The sequence below is a fragment of the Cnephaeus nilssonii genome (genome assembly GCF_951640355.1).
Source record: "Cnephaeus nilssonii genome assembly, chromosome: 1".
NCBI classification, from domain to species: domain Eukaryota; kingdom Metazoa; phylum Chordata; class Mammalia; order Chiroptera; family Vespertilionidae; genus Cnephaeus; species Cnephaeus nilssonii.
The window spans coordinates 4,770,453-4,790,857 of NC_137072.1; the positions used below are offsets into that span (position 1 = coordinate 4,770,453).

Below are 20,405 nucleotides of genomic sequence, written 5' to 3' on the forward strand. Positions count from 1 at the left end.
GATAGCTAGGAGGAGAGATGATAAAACAGATTTGGGGAAATTTGGTAAACATACTGAATTTGGATTACATATAGGAACTGAGTAGCAGGAAGCCAGGGTCAATGGCTTGGAGGTAAATTATTAGTAAACTATGCTTGTCTTGTCTTCGGTGTCTATTTAGGTGTGGAGTTTAAAGTGTTATGGCCTTAGCTCATTGCCCTTCTAAATCCTTGATAACCATTATTCACAGCTCAATTTGTTTTTTTGTTTGATTTTAATTATTTTTTAAATCTATTTTTATTGATTTCATAGAGGAAAAGAGAGGGAGAGATAGAAGCATCAGTGATGAGAGAGAATCATTGATCTGCAGCCTCCTACACACCCTATACTGGGGATCGAGCCCTCAACCTGGGCACGTGCCCTGACAGGTAATCGAACCATGACCTCCTGGTTCATAGGTCCATGCTCAACCACCAAGCCACTCCTGCCAGGCCTGGTTTTAATTCTTAATGAAAACTCTACTAGACCACTGGATGGCAGTTTGGGAGGAGGTGGGTTTGAGAGGGAGCTGATCATAAAAACAAGTTTCTAATAACTGATTTTGATTTTGGTGGCCTATGAAATGCCACCATTCCTGCCATCCTTGTTTGGAGTGAGAGGACCCTCTGACCCTTTAAGGAGCAGACATACATGCTCTTTGGTTGTGAACTTGGTGGTAGGTGGATAAAATGGGGCTCTGTTTCTGCCCACAGTCTGTCCCCTCCCCCCACACCTCATTTTCCCTTCCCTGCCACCCAGGTTTCCTAGAGAGCCCCTGTTTTTTAAAAGTAATGGCCAGTGTTTCATTTGCAGTACTGCCCTCATGGGGAGACCCCCCAGAATTTAAGGAGCTGCCTCTGCAAGGGTAATGTGACTTTTACAGCCTGTTGAGGGGCGAGGGGAGATTTTCATAACGTTCCCTGGGGGTTGCCATGGCAGCCCCAAGCGAGGAATTGAGACTTTTTCCTGCTTGTGGAGAGTTGGCCCATGGAATCTGGGGCGGTGGGGGAGGCTGCAGGAAGTTTTCTGAGGGGAGGGATGGGACGGGGAGTGACAGCGCCTGGGATGAATGGACAGTGTTGGGGGAAGGTGTAATCTGAAAAGACTTTCCCTGTTCTGTCTACATAAGCAAGCTCTTTGAGGGCTGTCCCCTGGAGTCGGGGTGGGAGGCAAGCAGAGTTTTTAATGTGTTTGGGAACCAAGTAATTAAAGTGAACAAATATTTAAAGATCATTGGATCTTGTTAACAGGAAGCCTGTGGATGGAAACCAGAGCCTGAGCAATGAAAGTCTTAGAGTCTTAGCGCTGGGCTTGGCTGTCATCTAGGCCCAGGTCTGTCCCATGGAGAGGTGTCTAGACCCTGCTCCTGAGGATGGGGCACTCACTGTGCACAGCACTTAATTCATTTTTGAGGTTATCATATTGGAACCAAATCTGCCTCCTTCATGTAACGGAAACTGAGGCCCAAGTGCAGGACATACCTGGACTGGAATGCAAGATTTTGCATTGTCAATTCTTCCAAGGTCAGTGGCTTAGACTCTTCGTCCATCCCCACCATCCCCCACTTCCTCACTCGGTCTTTCTATTTCCAGTTCCCTTATCCCCTAGACTCTTGGCAGAAAATATCCGAGATTTCTGGTAGGGTGAGGAAGAGAAGGCAAATTCCTTTCGGGGAAGCATGTGGAAGGTTACGTCACAAACTCAGCACCCCAGACTCCCTTGCCTTTCTAGCTGGGTCAGGGTGAATGTTTAGTGACCTCCGGCCATCCTTACCCTGTGTGAAGGACCTGGAGTCTGGTGCCCCCAGCCTTCCATTTCCTCCCAGGGGAGACAGATCCTCGGGGTCGCACCAGGGCTGGGCCTTTTCTTGTACCAAGCCCTCCCAGCGTAAAGAATTCAGCAGGCTTCTCTGGAAGCATAAATATTTAATGGTGTTGTAGTTATATATAATTTGATCAATATGTCAGTGCTAAAAGGGCCTTTAAGGAGGCTCACCTATCATTGAGTGATCTGTGATGTAAACCTCCTTAGCCCCTTCAGGAACAGGGGTCATTATCTCCCTTGGCTGCTAAGTGGATCATTTATTTGCTCCCTTCTTAAAGGCACCATGGTGCTGCTTTCCCCTAGGGCCTGTGGCAGGGATGGATGGGGCCTGGGAATGCCATGCCAGCTTTTGCTGGAGGTCTTACCCCTTTCTGTCTCTGAACTTCCGTCCCATCAGCAATAAAATACCCACTTGCTTTATTTCAGCTTGGTCCGAGGAGAAACTTCCTGGCAAGAAATAGCATCTTGTAGTCCAATAATTGAGGGCCTATCAATTTAGAATTGCCTTAGAAATGCAACAGGGTATTTTAATTTAAAGTGCCCAGACACATTGTTCTGGACTCTTCCAATATTTTATTGCTGGGTGATTGTGGCACCCAGCTGCTGGAGACTCCTTCTTTTGTACAGCCCCCCAGTCCTCCCTGTGCCCCTGTGATTTTAATTCAAGGTGGGGCAGACTCACTTTGAACACCCCAGGACTTGAGTCAGAGAACCAGGTTAAAGCTGATTCAAATTAAAGAGCCCCGGAGTGGACTGAGTCCCCACCTCAGACACAGATGCTTCAAGAAGAGTGACCTGAGGCCCAGCCAGTGGGCAGGTCTTTCCAGAGGTCACATGGCACGCCAGACCCAGAGCTGAGTTGAAAACCACCATTTCCACGTGGCTTGGCATGCTCTTTAAAGCGTAACTCGTGCTTCACAGAGGCGGGTATCTTTTTCTTCATACACATCCACAGAGGGTTCTGGATGGTCCCAGGAAGGAATCTTAGTGCAGAAGTGAACCAGGAGCCTCGTGGCAGCCCCGTGCTGTCTCACAGACTTGGAAATTGCTGTTCCTTCCCACTAAATGATACATCTTAAAAAGGCCTTGCCTGGCTGTCTTCGGCTCACAACCAGTTTTTTCTTATGAAGCAGAGAACCCATACCGTGGCTTGACATGTAGAGATTTAGGACATCAGTGCTCTGGCAGTTGCGTGCAGTTTCCCTGATGGTCACATTTGAACGGTTCCTGCTATGAAGACTGGTTCTTGGGACTGAGCCCCAGCCTAGCCCACCACCTAGCAACCATCCACTCTCAAGGTGGCTTGCTTCTTTGCTCATCCTTCAAACTCATGCCATGCACTATCTTACTGAGCTCTATGGAGAAAGTGACATGTCACAGAGCAATTCAGGAATGTTTAGTATTCTAAACTCTTAAGTGGTGGCTCCTGGATCTTATAAGTTATCCAGTTCATCCTCCGTTTTACAGACAACAACATTGAAGCACAGTGGAGGGCAGTGATTTGCCCAAAGCCACACAGCTAGATGGAGGCAGAGCCGGGAATGGAAACCAGGTCATTTCTGTGTGCCCTTGGGTCATAACATGCTCTTTAAAGTGGTAGGTTGCTCCCTCTCCTTGCTTTTATTTGTCTGAGGTTAAAAAGAAGGGTGCATTCTCAAGAGCTGACTGGTACAGCTGCCTGGCAGTTTAAAACTAAATAGTGGAGAGACCGTTGATGGAAGTGCCTGTCAGCTGTGCCTTGAGCAGTCGGCTAAATTAAAAAAAAAAAAGCCAAAGCCTGGCTCGATGCTGAGGCCAGGGGTAACAGGTTGCTGGGGGTGAGGACCACCAGCAGACTCCATCTCCCTTAATTTAGTGTCCTGGGTCCAAGGCCCAGGGTGGTAAGCAGCAGCAAAGTAGATGCTAGCGTATTGGGAGAGAATATACTTTAGAATGCTCAAGTACCCTCAGTTTACAGCAAGATGCTTAGAGGTCCTGCTTTAATGAGGAGATGATGGGGCAAATGGGAGCTCCTAAGGCACATTGAGCAGATTGCTCTTTGGGAAATTACACTTGCCCCCCACTATCTTGTTTCCTCATTTATTTGACTAACTATCTCGACAGAGATACAGGGCAGATGTTACTCCAAGCGCCCAGTTGGGAGCTCAGATCCAGAACTTCTCAGGGTCTCCGTGCACGTGTCTCTGAAGTGCCTGTGTCTAGTAGATTAGTTCCTTCCGAGCAGCACTGTTTTCTACCAGCAAAGCCGCCGCCTTTGAACCACACTTGGAAAGAAACTTTCAAAGGCAGCATCAGGCTCCCACACACCCTTTCCCAAAGGAAGCAGTCTTCCTGCCCTAGGCACCTCCTCTCCACTCCACATCGGAGACTGACTCAGAGGCGGTGGTTTGGTGGGACTGAGACGGAGGGAAGGATGGAGGGCGGTGGCCTTAGTGATAACGGTGCCCTGAGCTGCCAAAAGGAGTTTTCCAGCGACGACCTCCTTCCAGTTTGCGGTTGGTGACTATCCCGATAGTTAAAGTCACACATTGTGATTTTGTTTTCTTCCTTCTTGGAACTGTTGTTTGAGTTGGATAAAATGCTGTTTTAACAGCTGCTCTCATCAGAAATGTTGTCAATTATTAACCCTGATGGTAGTTTTTCTTTCAAAAATACTTCTCCAAGCTCTCTCGAAATGTGGAAATTTGGTTTCTTGGTAGGAAGTCATTTAGTGAAGTTGCTTAATTGCTGAGCATCAGTTTCCCCATCTGAAAAATGGAGATTTTAGTAAGTGCCTTCCCGTTAGGGTGATTGTGAGTTCACAAACATAAAACGCTTGGAAGAGCTGCGGCTTCGGATGTCAGTCGTTATTTATCGTGTTGTTAAGAGTGGTCCTCTCTGGCCCAGTTTCTATTTCCAGGACTTGCCCTTTTGCTATCACCACCTTCAATAAAAAAAAAATTAAAAAAAATCATTGTGAAAAAAATCATGTAGTGGACAGTTTTCTTGTTCATTCTTTGACTCACCAGAGTATCCCAAGCCGTTCTCTGTGTTGGGTGGCATGTGTACAGATGGGCAAGGCTCAGCCCCTGCTTCCACTCTTTAGGGAGACTGGGAGGGGAATGCTCTGCAGCAGGTGATGGCACAGGTACAGCCAGAAGGGCCAGGAGGGATGCAGTTTGCGTACTTTCTTCTCCCAGCTCTCCCCAACCCAAACCAATCCCAGACCCGAGGACAGGGCCGCGGTGGTTTATTATGAAGCCCTCGGGGTGGAAGATCACCCCTCCTCTGCCGGCCCCAGCCGGTACAGTCTTGTCTCGTGGGGCACCCAAGTTCTAACTGCGCACCTGAGGCCTCTGCATTGAGGTCAGGCCCAGGAGAGAGCCTGGATGCCAAACCCAGGCCTCCAGAACATTCCCTGTCTGTGGGGAGCTGTTCCGAGGGCCCTGTTGGTGATGTTGGGAGACGGGTGAAGGAGGCAGAAGCCGCTTTCAGAGGGGTGGAAGTCTGAGAGGGAACTTGTCTGATGACAGTGTGGTCACCTGGTAGCCTGGATACCAAGCCTTGACCTGGGCACAGCTACCTGAAATCCTGGCAGATCCCTTTTCCTCGTAACGAGAAGATGCTGGGCTCCAGCCAGGCCTGGGGAGAAGATCCCACGCAGGGGAGCCTGTAGCTGCCTGTCTGCTGATGAGTGTGGGGAAGGGGAAGGTCAGCCACTTTTTCCTGTAACTGCCAAGACCCTGACACTTGGCCTATCTGCTAGAGGAAGTAGGCAATAGCCGGGAACCCTTTCATAACCACCTACCCCGGAGATGGTGAGAGTGGTAGTTGCTGAGTAGGCCAGAGTGACCCGGAAGTTCCGAGCCTACTGCTGGCCTGCTGGCTGTGGGGAGGGGCCACAGCCAGAGACCCACCAAGGCGGCTGTGGTCGGTCTGGCTCTCAAAGGGCTTGGCTGCTGCCCACCCCACCTCCCAGTAATATGTCAACACTTCATCCACCCCGGTCCCTCCCACGGATGCCGTCTACACCGGGTCAGGCCCCGGTCAGCGGCTAGGGGGACACTCCACTCTGAAAAATAAATACAGGGAGGCTAGTGAGATTCTTTTGGCTAAACGTTTATTGAGCACCTACTATGTGCTAGGCACTGCTGTGCTAGTTATTTGAGGTAAGAGGCCTTGGACCAATTGAGCTTCTTAAGCAGTGAACCTAGTTTATTTCTGTTTGTTTTTATATCTCTTTCTATTTTTATTTGGCACATAAACATCACCATTGAGTGACCTTGTTGCTCTATGCGGCTTTGGACTGGGATGCAGGCTGGCCGATTGTTTCTAGAACTCCTGCCATATACAGCTCTGACTTTCAGACTTCATTCTCCTTCCCCCACTATCAGTTGATTTGGGGGAGGAAAAAATGAACAGAAATGAGAAAAAAAAAACCTATTTTGGAGTCGACGCTTCCCACTTACCTAGATTAATAATTTATACAATATAGAATCAGGGGCATAGAAAGGGAGTGGACTGACAATCCTCGGGGGGAAGGGGGTGTGGGGGGTGCAGGAAGAGACCGGACAAAAATCATACACCTATGGTTGAGGACAGTATGGGGGGGGTAAGGGCAGAGGGTGGGGTGGGAACCGGGTGGAGGGGAGCTATGGGGGGGAAAAAGAGGAACAACTGTAACAATCTGAACAATAAAGATTTATTTAAAAATTTATACAATAATTACTTAGTAATCATCCCAGGTTCCTTACAATATGAAAGACAGGTATCTACTAGGTGGAGGCCAGGGATGCTACTAAAAACCCTACAATGCACAGAAAACCCTACAATGACAGCCCCAAATGTCAGTAGCACTGAGGTTGGGGAGCCCTGGTGTAAATGTCCTTGCTGGTGTGCCTCAAATGTGCAGATGTGGCTATGGGTCCTGTGATCCTCCCTCATCACCCTGGAAGTTCGGAAGTAGGGATCATTATTGACACTCAGTTGCTCTGGAATACAAGGGGCAGCCCTTCGTAATAAAGAATTGTCCCACCCCAGATGCCCACAGTGCCAAACCCTGACCCTGCTCTTGAGCATTGGAGTGTTCCAGGAGACAGGCGCAGTCTCTGGCCCCATCCAGGAGGCCCTGATGTCTGAGCAGGCTCCCTGTTTGGCCAGCAGCTCCAGGACACAGGCTGGGAAAGCCTGTCAGTCCTAGTGGATGGCTGGCTCCTCCTAAACCACAGGCGTCCTTCTCTGGCTGGGTTGGGGTATTTGCCCCAGGAATTCTCCAGAGGTCCGGAGGTCCAGGCTCTGTTTGTAAGCCGGCAAACAGCGTTGCTTTTATTTTCGGTGCACAGGGATTTCTCATCCAGATCATTTGACATGCAGATGAGCGCAGATTTTTAAAGGCTGTTGTCATGGTTTGTCTCTGGAAGGTTGCTGTGTGCTGAGAGCGCTGAAGCCAGTGCTGGGATCCCAGCCTCAGTGGCCTCAGGATTTAGAAGGAGATAAGAGAAGCAATTGTGAGACTTGTCTGTTGTTAGGACTAGGCCTTCCCGTCTGGCCTCAGTTAACCATTTAGCACCACTCTCTTTTAACCTCTTGCTATCTGGCATTCACATAGCACATGGGTGGCAAAACCAGTTGGTGTTTTTCTAAATGTGATGTTTTCTGGAGTGTTAGGAGGTGGGGTAGGGAATTGATAAGCCTTTCTGTGATCAACTTCAATGAAGCCTTAGGGATCTAAAGAGTTGCCTCCTGAGTGGCTTCTAGGAAAGGCGATGCTTTACCCTAAAAAACAGTGTTAATGGTGAGATTTTAGGCTGGGCAGCACATATATGGGAGAGGCGGCAGTGAAAAGTGGGGGTGCAGGAGACCCTGTAAGCCACACATCACCTTGCGTGAAGCTGGCCTCACGGGATCCTTTGGTACATGACCCCCTGGGGGCTTCCCTGCGACCTCCTTATTTGTCTGAGAGCCTGTCTTGCTGTTGCCATTCAGGCCACTGGGCATAGCAGTCCCTTCCTCGCTGCGCTGTTTCCCTCTTGTAATAGGTTTTGCTGGTGTGTGTGTGTGTGTGTGTGTGTGTGTGTGTGTGTGGTGGGGGGAGGGGGTCATTCTTGTTTTGTATTGCTCTGTTTTTCGTTAGGGCTTTCATCCAGAGGAGACAAACTATATTCTGACCCAAACAGCTGGACCACCTCTGACAGAGAATTGGAGATCCCCAGAATGTAGGCAGAGTGGTTGGGGGAGTTGGAAGATTTCTTCATGCTGTGATTTAGCCAAGAGGCTCCTGAGGGTGGAAAAGATGAGCCAGTGGGAGGGTCTGTGGTTTGGGGGAGTTTGTACTTGCACTTGTCTGACATTATGGCGACGATTTATGTGCCTGAACTTCATGAGGTCTCTTTTCTTTTGCAGACAGAGATTGCTAAGAGACTGAACACAATTTTAGCACAGATCATGCCTTTCCTGTCACAAGAGGTAAGACTTTTTGTTGTGTCCTTTTCTTTCCAAAGCAGCCACTGGCGATGAGGTCCCACCGGAGCTCTAGCCCCTGTTCGTTCATGGGACTGAAATTAAAGATGACAACCTGGGGTTTACAGAGCCTTCTCCAGCCAGGTTAGGGGCTGGGAGCCACATCAGAGGAACAATGGGCTCATTTTTCTGGTAGGACTAATTCTCTGCCACTCTGAGACCAGAGAGGAGGGTTCTGGCCTGCCACTGGGGTAGCAATGGGCAGCAGCTGCCTCTGTGCCCCCATGCTGTATCCAGTTGAACTCTGCTTCCCTGTGCTTCAAATTCCACACCTAGAGCCATCTAGGAGCAAGCACACTTGGCCAGTCAGTGTCAAGACCCAGCCCCTATGAGGGAGCCAGTTCCCACAGGGGACCCCACCCTTCAGAACAGTGCACTCGCCAAAGGCACGCCTGATCGCTCACATGACCTTCTAAGCCGCTTTGCAGGGGCCCCACCTGAGGAAGGGGCTGAGCTAGTGGAAGCGGCTCCAAGGAGGCTCTTTGGCACAGGGTGGACAGATGGGCTGCCTGCAAGGCCCATCTCCACCCGGCAGGGCTCACTCCGGCTGGGGCGGCCCTGCCCTCCATGCCCTGCCCCTCCTGGGCCCTTCTCAGCTCTCCTGGAGCCCTGGGTCAAAAACGACTGACTTCTTGTGAGGACAGGATATAGCCATGTCCTAGAATTTGCCACCTGGTAGGGGAGGCAGCTGCATACGAAGCTGGTGCTACCTCAAGGCTGAAGGGAATGAATACACCGAAAAATAGTTTTTTTTTAAAAAGACTCTTTTTCACAGCAGTTTAGGCTCATAGCAGAGCTGAGTGGAAGGTACAGAGATTTTCCACAGCTGCCCCACCAGCGTGGTGCGTTTGTTGCAGCTGTTGAACGTAACATGGACACATCTTCATCGTCCAAAGTCGACTCATTGCTTACTTTCGGGTTCATTATGCTGCTTTTCGTTCTCGGTCTATGTAGACATATGTTTTTGTTTTCTCTGTTTAGATAGGTACAGATTTGATTATATGTAGATACACATATATTTCTTCTGGATCCTTTGAGTGTAAACTGCAGGCATCCCGACAGCTCACCACTCACTGCTCCCGCTGCATCTCCTAACAGCGTGGACAGGCTCCTGCGTGACTCCAATGCCGTTACTGCATTTAGAACATTGATAATCATCCGATAATGTCATCCGATGCCCTGCTCGTAGTCTAATGCATGGGAAACCTTTTTTTGTATGTCTGTCGGAGCGGGGCTGTTGACTAAAACCCATCTTTTGGTTCATTTATATTTTAATTTAAAACAATTTATACGAAGTTTTTATTACAAAAGTAATACATGCTCATTGGAAAGGATTTAAAGAAGAAAGGGAAAATGTCCTGTCCGCGACCCACCTGCGTCCGCTGCCAGTGTCGTGGACTCCTCTGCCTCTGTGCCGCTTGGCGGCTGCCTGTCCCCAGCCGCCGCAGTTAACCCCTTCCGTTCCCTCCAGCACCAGCAGCAGGTGGCGCAGGCTGTGGAACGTGCCAAGCAGGTCACCATGACGGAGCTGAATGCCATCATCGGGGTACGTGGACTCCCCAATCTGCCTCTCACCGTGTGTATAGCCCTTTTATTCCTCTCATTTATCATAACCAGAGATCGATTTTGACCTCAGGTGGTCTCAAAGAATGGCAGCCCCAGGACTCCATTTCCTAAAGCATTTCATAGGCTTGGGTCCATTTGGGGCTCTCTCCCCCAGTCCCTGAATTAAAGACATGTCTCAAATCAACCTCTAAACTCATCATCCCTGTCCTCCCTCAACTTTTGGTGTCCCCACTATTGAGGGGGATGAGCTCTGAGATCACCTTTAAGACCAGGCTGACTGATGGGGTCCCCAACCTTTTCCTCATGACTTCCCAGGGCCTGTCTGCTCTGTTCCCCCTCCCTGGCAAAGGTCTGCCTTTCTTTAGCCATCTGGGATCAGAACTATCTCTGCTGTACTGTTGATGTGAAGCGTGCTGTGGAATTTGGGGTTGGGCCTTGCTGTCCCATGCACTCAGCTGCCTGGCTGAATTCCAGCTGCGGGACCTAGACTGGTCATCCTGACCCCCTAGGTCAAGGGAACAGGGAAACATATCGCAGAGCTCCTTACGAACCCGCTTCTGGTTTGATCCCTCAGTGAAAGGAGGAAGCCAGACCTTTCCCCAGCCCCTACTTGGTTTGCATCTTTAGTTCTTGGATGTAAATAGCATCTTTCTCTTGATTGGTACTTTGGTTGAGGCTAAGGATGTTTAAGGTAAACATCTGAGAAAAAACACCTTTTCAGTGTGACTTTGGACAAGGTTCTTACCCTTGGGGTGTACCTGTTCACCTTTTGTCCCTAAAGTGATAAAATGCAGGGGGTGGGTGAGAGCACCCTTCCCATCCACAGACAGCTGGGGCAGGATCCCCACGGGGCTTTGGAACAATGTAGATTCCAGGTAATTCGCCACAGTCTTTTCCATAGATCTGGGATTATTCTGAAGGATAGTCAGGCTTAGCAAACAGTGGACTGGTAGGCCAGGGACCCTTCAGCCATTCTGGGGTCCTGGTTGGTTTTCATTCTTTTTTTTTTTTTTTTTCTTAACGGAGGTCGTTATTTCAAAGTGGAACTGTAGGCCCCAGAGTTTCCTGCTTGGTGGGGTAGATGGTGACTCTTGGCTTTTCATTTTGGGGCAGAAACCTGGAGACTTGGGCTCTAGTTCTGGCTCTTCCCGGGTGACCTTGGGCAGGCTCATTTCTTCTTCCAGCCTCGGTTTCTGCATCTGTGAAAGGCGGGTGTGGGCCGGCTCATCTCTCTGGGCCAGAAATGCCTGGAGGCGGAGGTCTGAGTGACAGAGATGCTGGTGGGTCCCGACCCTCCCTCATGCCGCTGGGACCACTGTGGTTGTGTGGTCCTGGGCTCCTGGTGTGAGCTCCTTGGCAGCTCCTGAATGCTGCTGGGGAAGGACGTGAAGTGTTAGACCGGGTCCTGGTAGCGCTGCGGGAGGAGCAGACCCTCATCCCGGGGAGCATGGGGGAGTTTGGAAAGGGGACTGTGAGCAAGCAGTGTTTTTAACCATTGAATTTGGGGGGCAGCACCCCCAGGGGGGACATCATAATACAAAGTTTGACGTCTCTTTAGGATCCTCTAACCCAGTGTTGGGACCAGGTGCTTTGTGGGGGGTGCTGCCCTGTGCATTGGAGGGTGTTCAGCAGTCCTGGCCTCTACTTACTGGATGCCAGTAGCAGCCCCCCACATTGTGACATCCAGCACTGTCTCTAGACGTTGCCGAGTGTCTGTCTGGGAGGGGCAGAGTGGCCCCTGGTGGAGAACCACTGCTCTATCCGGCCAGTGCCCTTGTTTTTCAGAGAGAATGATTTAGGGACGGTCACATACTGTTCAGGAGCAAAGCCGGGCAGAGGCCTGGGGCCAACTCCCAGCCCAGGGCTCAGCCCTCATCCTGTGGCCTGTGTCTCAGTGACCAGTTCCGGCTCGTGGCTCAGCTGACAGCGGTAGAAGGGGGATCACGGGTGGCAAGCACATTGTGAGTTCTGTCCTGGAATTTCTCCTCTTCCAGCGCCTCATCCGCACCCACTTTTCAGGATGAGCCCTCCTTTCCCTACAGTGGCCAGAGTAGGGTCCCCTCTCCCCCTCTGTTCCCCCCTTTGGAATTAAAATCCTCTTATGAAAATAATTTTTGTTTCACTTCTAAAAAAGAGTGAAATGGGGGTAGAGGCGCTGCTTGGATTAGCTCCACTTCCTTTAAGTAGTATTTAGGAAGCTACAAGTTAGGTCAAGGCAGCTCCAGGCAGATATTGGAATTCAATTAAAGCCAACGAGTGGGGCCTGTGACCCCCATTTTCAAGGTAATTGCTTCTGCAGCTCTGAGTGAGTGCAGCCGTCGCCCTGTCATTAAGCAGGCAGCCGTACAATCGCTGTGCCTGACAGCCTCACAAGGCAGGAATTACGGACAGCTGAGGCCCGCTGCACTGGGAGCCAGGCTTGTCTGCAAGCCAGCGAGGAGATGGCTCACCTCCTCAGGGGGAGAGGGGAGAGTGAGCTTGAAGCTAACTAAGCTGACTTCAGAAAGGGAGGCGGAGAAGGGTGGCACGGGGCAGGGGGCCAGGAGGGCCGAGGCTGGTGGCAGGAGGGTAGATGTCTTGTCCTCAGCCGTAAAGGACAGTGAGGAGAAGGTCCGAAGAGGCTCTTAGTATGCCCATGGTGCTGTGGATCAGCCCCTCTAGAGGGGGAAGTAGCCCAGCCCCCTGATCTGGGAATTAGGAGGGCTTTGAGCAAGTTGCTTCATCCCCCCAGGCCTCAGTTTCCCCATTTGGCAAAAGATGAAGAAGAACTAGGCAAGTTTCATCTGATGTGCCTCCTGCTTCAGTCAGTTGTTTAGGGCTCTCTTGGGCATTGGGTTACAGGATTCTGGGGCCATGTCTTGGCTCAGCTCAGAGAGAGGTGAGAGATGAGTTAGGTATGTCTGGCGTGGGCATGCCTGTAGCTAGTGGAATACTTACTGCGTGGATTGAGATACCTCTAGGGCAGGAGTGGGGAATGTCAGCCTGCAGACTGTAAAAGACCTGCGAAAGCATTTGATCTGGCCCTGCCAAGGCATTAGGGGTGAGTTAATTAAATGTTTGACTAAATATAGCAGGCTAATTATTAAGTTGCTAATTTTGTATGGCTTGTGAATGATGTTATAAATATCCAAATGGCCCTTGGCAGAAAAAAGGTCCCCTACCCCTGCTCTAGGGTCTCCCTTTCCTGGTGAGAAGGGCCAGGATCCAGCATCAGGTTGGTGTGAGAGGAGAGGAGATGGGGGCTGGTCCATGGAGCTCAGGCTCTCTGGCCCAGCCCACCTACTCCCCTGTGGGGCCACAGGGAACTCGTGTCCATCTAGGGAAGACAGGCTGGAAGATGTCTCTGCTAGTCGGGGCCTGGCAGGACCCAGTTACTACAGACCCCCTACTGTTACATGCACTTTATTTATTAAAGTGGGGGGTGAGGAGGAGAAAGAGGGAGTTTGTATCTATTTTGTCACAAACTAGAGTGGTGAAGCCATACCTAAGGTTCTTGCATTCACTCCAGGATGTTGTTGAGCTGGATTCAATTGATTGAATTTTTTAAAATGTATTTTTCTTGATTTCAGAGAGGAAGGGAGAGGGAGAGAGATATAGAAACATCAACGATGGGAGAGAATCATTGATTGGCTGCCTCCTGCATGCCCCCTTCTGAGGATGGAACCCGCAACCTGGCCATGTACCCTGACTTGGAATTGAACCATGACCTCATGGTTCATAGGTCAACGCTCAACCCCTGAGCCACACCAGCTGGGCAGTTGATTGAATTTTACATGAGGAAGAAGGATGGCGAGAAAGTAGGCCCTAGAATACATCGTTTCTTTCAGCCAGGCGGCCATGGTGGAGACAAGTAATGCTGGGGTTGAGTCCTGGCTCTGGTTGTTTCTGGCAGAGTCCCTTAGCCTCTCTGACCCTGACCCCATCTCTGAACTGGGAATCAAAGGTTGTTGTGATCCCCAGCTATGGGTCCACCAGCCATGGGAAGCAAAGGAGCGAGTGGAGGCGTGGGGCTGCTCCCCTCTCCTTGAAGGGCAAGAAGTGCTCTTTTATGCGGTGAGGATCTGTGCTTGCTTTGGTGGGCCTCCTCAGTGGGCCATGGCTCTGGGAGCACTTAGGGAACACAGAACTTCACTAAGTTTAGCCCAAATCACAAACCTGAGGAGTTCATTAAATGAGCTCACAAAAACACAGAGCATGATATGCATAATCCAATTACATATACTCTACAAACAGTCTTCCCAGTGGCCTCGCTTGTAAGTGGCTATACCTCCTGAGCCCAGGACACAGGCACTTGGCACATGTGTGGAGGATGGGGACACACAAAAGCCCCATAGGACACCTTCTTGGACATGCTTGTGTTCTGGTATGAAATGGTAAAGGGGCAGGAAGAGCATTCACGGGTGGGCTTGGTCCAATGTCCTAGCCCCTTTTCTGGGGTTGGAGTTGGAGTGGGGAGGGCGGGTGGTTGACTTCCTTTCACATCATGGATGGAGAAGTCCTGGAGTTAGAAGGAATAGTAGTAACTGGAGTCCGGCTGCTGCAAAGTGGTCAGCTCAGGGCTCTCCTCAGACTGTGGACTTGATTTCTTCTTCCCCAATTGAAAATGTGGCCATCCTCTCACTCACATGTTACTGCGTTTTAGCACATTGTCCTCTGACGTTGGGGATGTCACAGTGGGTAGACATGCAGCCTGAGCAGGGCCGTGCCCTGCCTGCCTGCAGAGGGGCCGGGCTGTGAATGGGGTGCTGAGATGCACAGGATCATCGGATCATCGTCGATTGCCAGCTGGCTCCCCCTGCCCCACTAGGGAGAAAACTTTGTTTTACTGTCTGTTGTAACAAAGACCGTTGTTAGCAGACCTGTGCCCAACCAGCCCTTGGCATCTGCCCCTACCCTGAGAAGGAAGCCTCGGAGGCTAGCTCTTCTGTTCCTGTTTCCTGGAGCCTGTCGGGCCACTCTTGACTGCCTTCAGATCGCTCAGAGGAGACCTGACTGTGCAGGGGGTGCTCTGGTACCTGAAGATGAGCCGTACATGGCACAATGGAAGCTTCCTTTCCTCCGTTGTGAAGGAGACACTTGTGCTTGACATGCTAATGGCAGAAACCACTCCTCAGTCTTGGGAGCACAACAGCTTTTCAAGCCTCTGTTTTCCAAGTTTCTGATGCTTGTTCACTGGTTCATGTTTCAGGGAAGGAAGCAGGAAGCAACACTGATGCTTCCTGTCCCAAATAACAGTTCGAGCTGCCTCTAAGTGGGCCTTGGAGAGGAGGCACGGATGTGGGAAGTGGATGGTCACTCTTGGACAGAGCCACTGTGCTGTCTTACTCTATGTTTACCTTTTCCTGGCAAGCATGCCAGGCACCACATTTGAGGTGCTGGGATGGATAAAACAAGGTCTCTGTTTTTCTGGAAGCCACAAGTTGCCAAGCATCATATAAAGATGAAAGAAATAGTTATATTTGCAGTCCAGTCATAGATTTTGCTAATATTGAGCACCTGCTTTGCCTTTACATGTAGTAAAGCATGTGGTCCTTGCATAACCTGAAGAAATGGGTTGCATTCTGATTCCCATTTCACAGATGAGGAAACTGAGCTCAGAGAGGTCCACTGACTCATCTAAGGTCTCAGCTGGTAAAGGAGATCTGCCTGTCCACCTTGGTCTGCCTGATTTCAGGTCTGAGCTGTTAGAACTCTTAGAAGGGAGAAGCTGACCAGGAGGACGGGAGCTTCTAGAGGAGGTGGCATTTGAAAGATGAGCCTAGAAGGTTGGGTCAGAGGGCAGACCTTACCTTATCAGGGTGTTTCCATGGGTACGAATCTTCATAAGCTCTTTCTGTAGACACAGGATTGCTGGTAGAGGAGTTAGCCTTGTCCCCAGGCAGCAGAGCTGCTTTGAAGCCACCCTCTCGTCCTCTTTCCCTTCTCCCTCCAGTGATCGTATCAGCCATACACAGTAAGGAGTAGGTTAAATACCTCCATTTTTGCTCTCAGGAATTTTACTGAATAGTTAACCCTAGTAGTATTGGAGGGCCTACCAGCAACTGGTCTAAAACCACAGGGCCCCCAGCAGAGACTCATTTTAAAACTGGGCATCTAAATAAAGTTGAATGGTCCAGCCCTGGCCAATTTTGCTTAGCGGTTAGAGCACAGATGGAAGGTTGAGAGTTCAGTCTCCGGCCCCCAGTCAGGGTGAATGTGGGAGGCAACTAATGGATTTGTCTCTCAATGGGAAAAATATACTCAGGTGAGGATTAAAAAAAAAAAAAAGTCGAATGGTTCAACCACAGGGAATACTATGCAGCCATTAAAAAGGAAATGTTGATTTGTTTGTAATCCTCTAAATTAAAATTCAATTGTATAGCAATAAAGTTAACAAGAACCCATTTATATAGAAATTCATTTGAAATTTATGGATTTCCATAAAGGAAAATCTAGACAGATGAATAGTCAATTTTCTAGGGAGTGGGATTGAAGGGTAAGATTTTTAGAAAAAATTGTAAATCTCTATTTATTTGTGATATTTTCTGACATTGAGCATGTATTACTTTTGTAATTAGATATAAAAATTACATTTTCTTGACAAAGAAAAGGTAGGGGAGCTCAACTCTAAGCTCCAGTCCCAGAAAGCTGAGTTCAGCTGGTGGGTTGGATCTCTGCACTGGGCTCTGTGACGCCAGCTCCTCGGTCCTTGCACTTGGTTCCTGCTTGAGCATCCTGGGGGCAGATCTGGGGTCAGGCCACACTGGGACCAGTGCCCAACAGCAGCTTCTGTAAACTGCCCAGCAACAGGCATCCCAGGTCTTGGCTGCAAGTCCCAGCCTTTCTCCCAGAGATGAGAAGTGAAGCCCTCTGGGCCAGGAGTGTGGTGGTAGCTGTGGTTGCCATTAACTTTGGGGTGGACCAGGTTGGCAGTTTACAGCTTAGCTGTGGGAGAGCGGGGAGGTAACTTCTGACCTCAAATACTGCCTCTTGGAGCCTCACCTCCAACCAGAACTGTGGGCCTTCACTGTGTTTTGCCATGGGTCCGCAGTGGCCCCAAAGCCACAGTTAACATTGACACGCAAGCTTATCAAACTTTTGCTCTTTGTCCCCCACAGCCCCAAAGAACTCTTCTTGCTTTGGGGTCCTCCTCAGGAATATTCTCTGGATGAGGCTGGTGGTTGATAGATTTGAGCCTAGATCCCACTTACTAGAGATGCGACTTTGCTAGTTATTTATTCATCTGTAAAATGGGCACAACTCCTCCTCTGCCAGGTGATTGGAAGGGTCAGAGATAATATTTGGAAATGCCCAGCCATTCATTAATGTTGGTTCCCTCCTCTTGTGTTATTTGAGAGGAAAGATGTATGTACAGAAGGCACCAGCACATCCAAGGCCCCAGCTTAGGAATCCTACCTAATAAAACAATATGCATATTGACCGCACCTTCGCTACGCCATGCCACACCCACCAGCCACGCCACGCCCACCAGCCAATCGGAGTGAGTATGCAAATAAACCCAACCAAGATGGCAGTTAATTTGCATACATAGGCGCCCTGAGCTGACCCCCTGCGATGGATGGCAGGGAGCTGGGGTCCGCTCTGGCACCAGACCGAAAGCTTCTGCCAGAGGCTTTTGGCCTGGAGCCGGAGCGGACACCCAGCTCCCCGCTTTCATGGATGGTAGGCGTGGCGGACACCCAGCTCCTCGCTCTGATTGGATGGTGGGCGTGGTGAGCGGACCCTGGAGGCTTTTGGCCTGGTGCACGAGCAGACCCCCTGCCATTGATTGCAGGGAGCTGGGGGTCCGCTCCAGTCCAAGAGGCTTTCGGTCTGGGCAGGCCTGGGCAGGGGCTGAGCCGGTGATCAGAGGGAGCTGGAGAGGCCTGCCCAGGCCTAAAACTTCAGCCAGAGGCTTTAGGCCTGGGCAGGGCCCAGCCCGCGATTGGTGTGAACTACAGAGGAAACACCTTTTCTGACTGCACATTGGCTAAGCTTCCTGTATGCCACTGGTAATATTCTTAGTAACTTGGGCAATAAGAATCCAAAAAGGTGATCTAGGGTTTTTCCACCACACTTCTGGAGAAAAAATGAAGGTCCACTGCTGGCGGGCTAAGAAATGTCATATCCTGCCCTAGCCGGTTTGACTCAGTGGATAATGCCTCAGCCTGCAGACAGCAGGGTCTGGGTTCAATTCTGATCAAGGGCATGGACCTAGGTTGCAGGCTCCTCCCTGGCCGGGGCCCAGATCAGGGCTCATGCAGGAAGCAACCAATCAAAGTGTTTCTCTCTGTCTTTCCCTTTCTCTTCCACATTCTCTAAAAGTCAATGGAAACATATCCTCAGGTGAGGATAAAAAATAAATAAAGAAATCCATATCCTATGAAAGACACATCTTGAAAATGCCTAAAGAAAGCTGTCATTTTTTCTTGGTGAAGGGACTGGAGTCGTGTTGATGAAAACACCTTGGTGGCTGCGGTGACTGGCAGTGGCTGCAGCAGCGGGGTGATGGGGCTGGTGCCTTCCCCTGATCAGCCCGGTCGCCTCCCACAAAGGGAGGCCAGACTGCGGCTTAGGTACGCTCCCTGTGGGGCGCGGGCCTAATCCGTTAGTAGGACATCCCCTGAGGGCTCCCAGTGTGTGAGAGGGGGCAGGTTGGGCTGAGGGACCCCCGACCCCCAGTGCACGAATTTCGTGCACTGGGCCCCTAGTATTAAGATAAAGGGCATTTTGTCCTGGCTGCTGGGAGAGACCTGAGGCTGCCCTAAACCAATCCCTTGGGTGTGGGAGGGGGAGAGGGAAAGAGAGGACCCCGAGGCTAGTGCTGGGAAGGGGTATGGTGTCTGGAGCAGGGGCCCAAACTCCTTAGCCAGGGACTGTTATCTTTGCTGTTGTTGATAATGCTGAGTTAATCAGGTCAAGGTTTTAGAACAGAGGGGAGACATTGTAAGCCCTCTGGTGAATGTTAGCTACTGTTATGAGATCACTTAATGAGTAACGCGCCTGAGGTCACACGGTAATAAGTGCCAGAGCTGGGGTTTGCATCCTGCACTGGTTCTAAAGATTCCACTGTTTTCTTTGTTGTTCATTGATTTGAGAGAGAGACATAGATTTATTGCTCCACTTATTTATGCATTCCTTGGTTAATTCTTGTATGTGTCCTAACTGGGGACCGAACCCACAACCTTGGCATATCGGGACTGCTCTAACCACTGAGTTGCCCAGTTAGGGAAAACTCCACTCTTCTTATGACCCTCTTCTCCACTCTGATGTGCAGTGACATCAGCTCTCATTTCACAGGCCCCCGCCTTCTCTTGCTCTTGGACTTGGCTGCCGGAGCCGGCCCTCCTCAAAGGCAGGCCTGGAGTTCCTCGGTGTTAGGGAGCCTTCCCTGCCATAGGGCTCAGGGTGGGGGTGCTGGCTGCTAATGTCGAAGGCATGTAAGCATGAGCAAACGTGAACTACCAGGAGCTTAGACATGGATCTCCTCTCCTGAGAGGGACCCCTGATGACTGGTTTTTAAATGCATGCTTTATTTATCTTAGACTTTTAAACATGGGGAAGTTCTATCCTGAATTGGGTGGGGGGACAGGTGGAGTGTTTGAAGACCTAAATCTTGTATCTAAATTGCAGTCCATTAACAGACTTCCTTTAGCAATACAGCATGTGGACTGAGCTGGGGACAAAGGTGTTGAGGGGCTTTTCCCCCTGCTGCCACACAAAGGAAGCCTGTGGCTTCCCCTGCCCTTTTCTGCTCAGCTGTGCTCACCACCAACTTCATTGCAGCAACAGCAGCTCCAGGCGCAGCACCTCTCCCATGCCACGCATGGCCCCCCGGTCCAGTTGCCACCCCACCCATCAGGCCTCCAGCCTCCAGGGATCCCCCCGGTGACAGGGAGCAGCTCGGGGCTGCTGGCACTTGGAGCCCTGGGCAGCCAGGCCCACATGACAGTGAAGGACGAGAAGAACCACCATGAGCTGGATCACAGAGGTGCGGCCTAGATCTGGGGCTGGGGGCAGAGGGCAGGGCTGGGCTGGGGCAGAGGTCCGGTAGACCCCACTGTACGTGGACACAGCAAATGCTGTCACCCTAAGATCAGGAGTTAGCAAAAGGTTTGGAACTGTCTCTTGAATTCCTGGCGGATGGGAACAAGAGCCCCGTCACCCATGCCAATCCCCCCCCAACCCCCGATGTACACCAAATTCTCTGCCTTGGAAGACACCTTGTCCTTTCATCCTGGAGTACCCTCCCCCCCATCTTCCTAGACACCATGCCTAGCCTTCAGGGCCGGCCTCGGTCCCACGCCTTCAGGCTGGGTTCTTTTTCAAATTCACATAAGAGTTTAAGAAGTAGAGTCCCAAGAACTGAGCCTTTGTTACTGTCCTCTTGTATCCTGGAAAGCATTTTGTCTTCCGAGAGTATCAGTCCTCTGAGGGCAAGGATATTGAACTTAATGTGTGTCTCACCCACGCAGGTGCCTTGGAAATAGCACACAGTCAGCACTCATGTAAAGACTTGT

At 50.5% G+C, this 20,405-nt stretch overlaps 1 protein-coding gene across 16 annotated transcripts in view; it reads left to right on the top strand.

Annotated features, from left to right (window-relative positions):
• The window catches only part of TLE3 (TLE family member 3, transcriptional corepressor), a 46,358-nt gene that overhangs the window by 10,680 nt on the left and 15,273 nt on the right, over nt 1-20,405 (top strand). For 7 of the 16 annotated variants that reach the window (XM_079771609.1, XM_079771611.1, XM_079771603.1 and 4 more), the window contains 3 exons: nt 8,224-8,286; nt 9,812-9,916; nt 19,672-19,876. In XM_079771609.1, the coding sequence (XP_079627735.1) occupies nt 8,224-8,286; nt 9,812-9,916; nt 19,672-19,876 (373 nt within the window). The remainder of the gene's footprint in view (nt 1-8,223; nt 8,287-9,811; nt 9,917-19,671; nt 19,877-20,405) is intronic. The other 9 variants (XM_079771612.1, XM_079771599.1, XM_079771598.1 and 6 more) reach the window with 2 other exon arrangements.